This window comes from Paralichthys olivaceus, chromosome 19, assembly GCF_024713975.1.
Source record: "Paralichthys olivaceus isolate ysfri-2021 chromosome 19, ASM2471397v2, whole genome shotgun sequence".
In the NCBI taxonomy this organism is placed as follows: Eukaryota; Metazoa; Chordata; class Actinopteri; order Pleuronectiformes; family Paralichthyidae; genus Paralichthys; species Paralichthys olivaceus.
The window spans coordinates 17,956,455-17,965,241 of NC_091111.1; the positions used below are offsets into that span (position 1 = coordinate 17,956,455).

At 45.6% G+C, this 8,787-nt stretch overlaps 1 protein-coding gene across 1 annotated transcript; it reads right to left on the reverse strand.

Moving 5' to 3' along the window:
- Positions 1-1,915: 1,915 nt before the first annotated feature.
- On the reverse strand, positions 1,916-8,709 carry gnpat (glyceronephosphate O-acyltransferase). The gene is made up of 17 exons (XM_020103717.2): positions 8,569-8,709; positions 8,039-8,230; positions 7,718-7,894; positions 7,507-7,636; positions 7,197-7,324; positions 6,952-7,027; positions 6,716-6,867; positions 6,480-6,610; positions 6,062-6,312; positions 5,823-5,921; positions 5,477-5,650; positions 5,295-5,374; positions 5,043-5,183; positions 4,526-4,625; positions 4,325-4,418; positions 3,945-4,006; positions 1,916-3,846 (listed from the first exon to the last, which is right to left on the reverse strand). Exons 1-17 carry the CDS (start codon positions 8,590-8,592, stop codon positions 3,803-3,805), a joined length of 2,055 nt encoding a protein of 684 aa, XP_019959276.1. The 5' UTR covers positions 8,593-8,709; the 3' UTR covers positions 1,916-3,802.
- Between the last annotated feature and the right edge of the window lie 78 nt (positions 8,710-8,787).

Consider the following 8,787-nt stretch of genomic DNA (forward strand, 5'->3'; position numbering starts at 1 on the left):
CTGGAAATCACAGCTGAATTTTTGTGTGCCTTGTGGATCATATTGGATTCCTGAGGCTTGGAAAGTTTTTTTTTTTTTTTTTACACCCTTTTCTTCTCTGAGTTGTCAGTGAGAAATGAAACGAGTGGTTGGAGGCGAGAACGCTCGAGAGCCGAGATGTTTTTCACCACGAGAATCCTAAAATGCTGCAGCTCGGCCTTCAGCCGGTTTGATTGAGGAGAATTTTAAATGCACGCCTCGCCGGGGATCTCGTGGACGGACTCTCCTCAGGGAAACCCCCGACGCTCCCCAGATTTCACGTCGAGTGCTGCTCCTCTTTGTTAAAGTCTCGGCCTCCGTTGCACAGACCTGATAAACAGGAGCTGCTGGAGTAAATGCACTGAATCCATCAAGCCACCATTACCGAGGGTGAGCTGCTGAAACATTATACACCGGGGTCCCTTTTTTTCTTTCGATCAATCCCCGGCACATGGACCAACGCGGGCCCCTGAGGGCACAACACCCGGCCACTGTTGCACATACACGTGCACAGAAATGCCTTGATAAGAAACAACCAAATGACAGAGAGCAGACGAAAGCAAAGACTCTGTTTTTGTTTCCCGGCGGCTGCCACAGGTCAGACACCAGTTTTAAAAAGGTGCTGCCTTCCTATATGTGTGTGTGTGTGTGTGTGTGTGTGTGTGTGTGTGTGTGGACCCCGCCTTCAATACAGCTCGTCATAATGTGGCTGATAAAGTGCTGATACGGCTGCAGCTGACACTATTACACTCCCCCACCGGGGAGACGGGTATGGATGGAGAGAGAGAGAGAGAGAGAGAGAGAGGGAACGAGTGGGTGGATGGATGGAAGGATGGGAGGATGGACTTGAGTGTGTGTGTGTATAAGCAATTTGGTGTGGCAACTTTAGATGAAGCTATTATTTGTCAGCGGCTGAGTGAGAGTGAGAGAAAGGGCAATATGGATGGAAAGTGGCGGATTTGCTGGCAGCAGTCTCTTACTCAGCAGAGGAGCCACAAAACATGATGAAAAATGAGTGTGTGTGTGTGTGTGTGCAGCAACAACTTGCCATGAACTGAGGTCTCCGAGAGGCAAGTCTGACACCTAGAGGATATTTTCATGCAGTGATGTCTCCCTGCACTGTCAGAGAACACCAGCTGAGCTTTGCAGGAATGCTTCATGCAACGTGACGCCTTGGTTGATTTTTGTAGTTCACTGCTGGAAGGTTTCATTGTTCCAAGCCAACTTCCAGCCAGGGCCTGTTCTGTGCACGTTCTCCCAGGTGGTCCCGCGGTTTTTCTGCGACAGTCAGCTTTGAAAGATAGACGCGTCTTAATTAGTTTCAGCGTCATGCAGAAAGAGAAGCTGTCGTGCGGTATAAGGTTAATTGGAGCCCAGTGGATGAGTGAGTGTGAACGGTCCTCTGTGTTTGTATGTTGTTCCTGTGCAGGTGTTCAGATAATGGATGGATGACAGTTGGAAGACGGATGGTTATTAGAGTGGATAAACTGTCCTGTGCTCCAGATCCTCTTTAAAGCAACTCGCAGGTTTGAAACACCAGAGAATCGTTGCGTTGGAAAGCGCTGTTTATTATAAAACGTATATCATTTTGTTTGCACCACAGGGACGTCTGGAGCTGTGTCTCCTGAGAGAGAAACCTACATTCATAAATACGATGCTGGTTTCTAAAGTGAAGAGGTTGAAAAGCTGCTGTGTAAACTGCACAGGTCAGAAGTAAAGTGTAGAACTTCTTCTAATGTTTGTTTATACGGAATGATTAGATAGGATCACTTCATGTTTTAAACCAATTAACACTTACAGACAGTTTCTCCCCGTTTCGTCCTTGTTGAGGACGATGGAGGGAATTTTAATCCGTCTCATCATCTCGTCGTCAACACAAAACTACACACAATTAAGATTTGTATTTCAAAACCTTTTATTAATTTGCTCTTTAATGCATCAGGCTGTACGTTCAGTACTGAAAGGCTTCACCAAACACACACACACACACACCCACACGTTAACATGGTTACATGCATGAAAGCACACACACACACACACACACACACGTACAAAGACACAAAGGAGTCATAGGCATCATATAAAAGCTGTTTGAAAACCAATTTGAACCACTATCACAGTTTAAAGAATCGAGTCACACTTTGGATGATGTGTTAACAGGCAGATTAACGTTGATTCATTTCAACACTAGGCTGCTCTGACTCAGTGAACCTCAGCGCTTCAGTCGCAAAACACACGAAGCGTCGAGCAAATTTTGGCGACAAAGGAGACGGAGGTAGCGCTTTATAAAAGATTTGTAATTTATGATTTGACACTCGAGTCCTTATTGGCAAAGTTGGCTCGTTTCAAAAAAGCTCAGGTGCGAGTGCATCTGTTTTCTGGAGTTGGTGGCAGGTCCTCATATCATTTCCTCCATGACCGAGAGCTCAAACTCAATCTACTGCTGACGGGATTTCATAGAATTGCGCTGCTGGTCACAGCCACCGAATAAATAGCTTCAAATATAATGAATTTTAAACGTCTCTCGTTTTAATTTGGAAACATTTGCTATAAAACTACACACTTCTGAACATCAGTTAATCCTGAGGCTTAAAACAAGAACCACCCACTGGCCCAGTACTTGTCAAACTCCTTGTACATAAAGTCCTGACGTGTTGTTCTTCTGCTTTTATGAGCTTTGTTCCTCTGAGTGTCGGTGTCACAGCCACCGCGCCTGCTTTCATTTATTTTGTCTCATCTTCCCTCCCTCGTAAACAAACTTATATGAAGCCCGGAGAGTTTCTGCGAGTATAAATAAAGGTTCAATATCAACCAACTTCTAAACTTATTGTGGCTTTAAAGAAAAAAAAAAAACCCCTCAGTACACAGGTTCAGTAAAGACATGTGAAAACAGATAAAGAAAACCAAAATATCATATCTAACGAAAACATATTCCTTTGGTGTAGCTGGTAGTGCTTCAGTATAAATTAAAGTTTGGCAACAATATGTAACATGAGACTCTGCAGCGTAACAAACACGGATTTACTGCCTCCCTATGCAGCTGTTGGCAAAAGGCCTGCAACAACCAAACGGCCTTTAGTTTGTACAACTCCAATATATAACTTGAATTAAAATGTTGGTATTCATCCATTTTAGCACCTTTTGTGTCACACACACGCCAAAAAATTAGGGGAAAAGAAGAAAAGAGTAGCGAAAGACATTTAGTATAAAAGCCCCACACCACATCGCATGAATTAAATTGTTAAAGTGCTCAAAATAAAGAGAGACGGTGATTAACAAACAGACGAGCTGCAGCGGAGAGAGAGGACGGAGAACACCACAGAGGAAAAAAGCCACTCTGATTATCACAAGGATGCGTATCCGATGCGTTAATGGAAACCGGCCACGATCCTGAGACGAGCCCGGCACATTCAGAAGCTTTTCACAAGGTTGCTTAGTTATTCACAATGAGCCAAAAGCAATGAACCCTCAAAGGCCTGACTCATCGTCTGGTTTTATGTACGCGTATAAAAAGATTTTCAAAAGAAGAGAGAGGGAGAAAAAAAAAAAGAAAAAGGGAGAGGTGAGGAGAAGATGTTGAGAAATTAAAGAAAAGAAAAAATAAAAAAGGGGTTGAGTCGTCTCCACATGGCTTTTGTTCCACCTTTCATAGCGAGCGGTTGGGTTGGACTTTCTGAGGAGCCGCGTCGACTCGTGCTGTGACGATGCAGACGGGGCCGAGGCGTCGGTGCAGGGTGAGAGGACGTGACCTTCTGAATCTCCTTTGGCTAATGAGGTCGCTGAATCAAAGGCGAGCGGCGACGGCTTTCTGAGTCGGAAGTTTCCCTCCTGGACAAACAGATGAATTTGTTTTTTACAGAACTTGGTAGAATCCAAAACTCTTTGTATTCTTGTCGGGTGTCAGGCACCAACAGCTCGTTTCTTACCTAGAGTGTCTTCCAATGAGTTCACCATCACCGCGTTGACCTTTAGAGCTCCCGGCTCCGCTCTGAAGTAAAAACAGTGAAGTCGCTTATAAAACCCAAAACACTCGCTGCACATCCAAAGAAAGGATCATTTCTTTTACAGAAAGTAGTTCAGGTAACTTTAACAATGCTTTCAAGAAAGTTAAAGTTATACAGCTTTTCTTGAAACGTTCCGATTCTAAACCTCATCTGATTTCTGACTAGATACGTAAATTAAAAACACTGATCTACAACGAGACTGCTGCTTTCTTTTCCACGACAGATCAATAGTTTAATGAGGCTCGCTCTTCAGTGGCTCAACGTTCAGTGACATCTATCAGATGTGATGAAAACCAACATACCCTTTGATTTTCCTTACAGCTCCGAGTCTTAGCAAAGCTGCCAGAGAGTTCTTCTGGAGGTCAGAGGACAACACCTCAGGGTATCTTAGTCTCCCTGGATAACACACAGACACACACACACACACACACACACACACAACAAGTTTTATTTAGTCGACAGTTGAGGTGAAAACAGACAAGAGGTGATAAAATGAGACAAACCTGCTAGAAGATGTTTGAGGATGAACTTTCTGACAGCAGGAACAAACTGTTTCTCTGTCAGAGTCTCTGTGGCCTCTTCACACAGGAACCTACACACCACCTGAGACAACACACACACACACAGACACACACACACACACACAGAGAGACAGCTGTAGGGTTAAGGCTGAGTTGACAGCACCCTCTAGAGGACATCGGCGGTCAGCACACACACAAACCTTCACTAATGACAGTTCTGATGCTACAAAATGAAAACTAAGACTCATTCAATGAAAAACTACCAGATTTAAAGAACTCTCGTTAACATTTAAGGTTTTATGGTTCACAAATAACCTGAAGATTCCACAGATGACACAATGAAAACTATAAGACCCAGCAAGCTAAATTTCTAATCCACTAGAGAGCCATCAAGCCTGATAAGCTGTTGAAATAAAAGAAATGTTTTGCTCTGGTCGAGTCTCACAAGCTTCAGGATCTTAAACCAAGCCCAGACCGATTCTCTGTGTGTCTGCCTCACCTGGTATCCCTGTAAGAAGGGGTCGAGCATGCTGGTGAGGAAGGCCAGCGTTCTGTGTCCTCTCTCTGTCACCAGAACCTCCTGCTGGGAAACCTGCAGAGCTCCAGTCTTCACCAGAAGGTAACAGGCGTCCTCAAAGTCCTGCAAGACACACAGAGTGAAAAATAACGGAAAACATGTCGTACAGGCCACAACGAGGAGCCGTTTAATTTCCCACAAAGATTCATTGAGTGTATGAATGCTGTTCCTCACCTGCACTGTAGCTCCAGGGCAGAGGATGAACTCGTTGGAGAACATGTTTCTGAGGAAGCTGAAGCTGTTGAAAACCTCCTCTGAAAAACACACCAACGATTCACAAAATTTAAAAACTTTTTTTTTTTTTTACTTCAGCTCCATCCCACATGTGAGCAGGTAAACAGCAGCGTCAGTCTCACGTTTGTTGTTGGATGAGGCAGCGTGGACGGCCGAGGCGAGCAGTGCCGGTCGGAGAAAGACGTGCAGAGCCTGGTTCCTGTAGGAGGCGCAGGAGAGTACGGTGACTGCCTGGCTCAAGAGCTCCTCTTCTGGGGTTGCGGCTCTGTGAGGCTCCCCTGGGCCTGATTGTCCTTCTGCACCGAGACAGAATTTACACTCAGGATGTGGAAAAACTGTTTTTATTTGATAAATATAAAAGTAGAAGCTGCTGTTGTGTCATTTTCTCTGATTTCACTGTTTGACTAACGCAGCCTCACTGTGACGATGCCGCAAGGATCAAAAACAAACCGATAAGTAAATACAAACCTTGTTCCAACGCCAGCTGAACTCTTCCCTCAGAGATTTTCACTAGCGCTCGATGCAAGGAGAGACTTGAGGAGACGACTTCTGATGGAGGCACGTGGTCTGAACGGGAGAAGTGGATGAAGAAGAGATGAAGAAGGGGACACAGGAGCTCTTTTGTAAATCAGAACAGAGTCTCAGTGTTGCCGAGAACACAAAGAATCTGTCTAAGGGGGGAAGAGGGGGTCGGACTCATACTGTACCAGGCCAGTGGAGGAAGGCTCCATACTGTCGTGAAAGATCCCTGAGCCACACGGCTTGTTCAGTCAGCTCGTCCAGTGCCGTGCCCTGTTTCTGCCCCGTCGCCTGGTTCTGATGGTGGCTCTGGAGCAGCAGGGAGGCCAGAAGGACCCACGGCTTCAGGACCATGTTCTCCTCCTGAGCCCGAACCAGACTGTAGGCCGAGTCGTTCACCAAGTTGGAGATCTCGTCACTGGGCCTCTTGGGGATGTGTCTGGAAATGGGAAGGTCACAGTCAAGTGCATGTTTCCATCAGAATCCTGTCAAGAAAAATATTGCGACCACAAACTTTGGGAACAACTCTGTTGCCCAAAAATTATGTTTTGGAGGAGTCGTTGAATGTTTTGATGTTTTTAAACGTGTAACGTCTGTATGTCGTACCTCGGTATGAGGTTGAACTGGCTGCGGTCCATTTTGCCCTGGGATAAACTTCTGACCGACACAGGTTGACCAAAGTACACATGGATACTGCCGTAGTCTTCACTGAGCACCTTCCTGGCTTTAATCAGACCCTACAGAGAGGGAATCAGTATGAAATACAACTTCTGATGATCTGAACACAAAATTGAAGTACTTCTTTCTATCCATTCTGTAGAAGCCATGTGTAAGGGACTCACTGAAGTGGACTCTTTAGGTTTGGGAACACCCAGCAGCTCTCTGGCATAGAGCGACTCCTCTAAGATCCTCTCATAGCTGATACTGACTGGAACTAAGCTGACATCATACACTTCCCCTTTAAAGAACGGATCCATCACTATGTTCATCAGACCTGGAGGAAGACAAGGATGGAAACCACATTTTCAGAACTTGACTCTACTAACTATACTGTTGCTGTTGCTGTTTTGTTCCTTACCTAACTTTGGAGTCAAAGATTTGCTCGTTCGACTTCTGGTTCCTTCCAGGAAAAATTCAACTGGTGCAAATCCACTCTGAAGTAAAAAAAAAAAAAAACTTGTTAAGACCATAATGAATGAACTTAAAGACGTTCGTCGAGTACAACAGATTACTTACTGCCCTCACTAATTACTCCTGAACCACAGCACAATGTTTTTACTCCTGAAAAAGAAAAGAAGACTGCAGGAGAGACGGTTTCCTCACCTTGAGCATGGTCTTGACATATTCCGAGAAGATGGCCCAGTACAGCTTGTCGCCACCGAAGGACCGTCGGATGAAGAAGGCTCCAGACATCCGCAGCATCTCCCCGATAAACTTCATTCCCATGAAATCTGCAGGGAAAGTTACTTTTATTGAATGTTGTGGTGTTTGATTATGATGTTTTGTAAGAATAAGGATTTAAATTGAGGTGGACAAAAAATTATTGCGTTCAACAAAGCCACCTGTATGTTCATGCTCACGTGTGTGTGTGCTTAATAAACCCAGCATTAACCCTCGTGTTCTTTGTGTTTACCCATGCCAGCAGCGATGACAGGTAGAGCCACGTCATAGGTGTACAGGATGTATGACATCAGCAGGAAGTCCATGTAGCTACGGTGACTGGGTAGCAGGACGACCGGGTGCTCCTGAATGGCCTGTTGGAGCTGAAAACAAGTTGTGTGTCAGTCATCTGAATGACACATGATGGTTGTTCTTGTATCTTGGTCGTGTGTGTGTACGCTCACCCTCTGGATTCCATCTTCGTTGACACAGATGCTCCTGAACAAGGTTTTAAAGACTTTGCTGAGTGTGAAGGCGAAGAAGCGAACGGTGCTGAGCTGCAGGCTCTGAGCCATCTCCTCCAAGATGGCCGACGCCTCCTCCTGGATGTCATCAACAGCTCTGCCTGACTCGTGGCAAACCTTTACAATTCAAAAGGACACATAACAGCGTCATAACAACAATACGGTGAGAATGATACGGTTTCATGAACCTGACACGTTTCAAAAATCATAACCAAGCATCAATCAGAAACACAAACCCCTGTCACACCCCGTCTCCGTTACCTGGCCGATGACAAAGCGCAGCTGATCGGACCGGAGCACCATGTTCTTCAGTGCAGCAGCTGAGCAGGGAGAGAGTCCTTTGTAGAGAACCGGGGTGTAACACCTCAGAGCGTATCTCAGGTCACTGGAGTTCCTCCTCTCCTCCAGGATGTCCTCGAATTCATCTCTTTTCTTCAGCATGGGGTCTCTGTGCTGCACAACAGGAAACATCACCCTGAGTCAGACACATGCACGAACTCACTGCAACCACAAAACACCTAAATACACGTGTCACTGCAGAGATTAAACATGCAGAGCACATGTAACTATAACTGCATGTATGCAAACATGTCCTAAGTTTTCACTTGACATGTCATCTCGTGTGCACATGTTTCTGGTGTATCACTGAATCACAGCTGTGAGAACCTGCGACCTCTGAGTTTGTCATTCAGCTGTTTGCATGAAATGTCAAATACAAAGTGTGCAAAGAGCCACAGCCCAGTTAGCAGAGTTAGCTTAGCCGCCTACAGCCGAAAGAAAACACAACATACCGAATAACCGGATTTGGACGCCATGTTTCATTCCTCTTTCTCGTGTCCGGCGACGTTCTCCGGGCTCGAACGTGTGAACAGTCCCGGCTTCTATATATATATTTTTTAAAAAGCGTGCTCACGGGCACTTCCGTAGCGTTTCCTTACGGACGGTGGGCTGGGAGGACCAACCCGGAAGTGGAGTCCCACGTGCCTCCACGGTTTGTTGACGCTGTGAAC

What these genes read in the sequence shown, in the direction of transcription:
- gnpat (XM_020103717.2), bottom strand. Translation starts at nt 8,592, where the DNA reads ATGGCGTCCAAATCCGGTTATTCG. An exon ending in TGCCTCATCCAACAACAAAC is followed by an intron (nt 5,375 to 5,476) that starts GTGAGACTGACG and finishes TGTGTTTTTCAG; the next exon opens with AGGAGGTTTTCAACAGCTTC. An exon ending in CCTCAAACATCTTCTAGCAG is followed by an intron (nt 4,419 to 4,525) that starts GTTTGTCTCATT and finishes TGTGTTATCCAG; the next exon opens with GGAGACTAAGATACCCTGAG.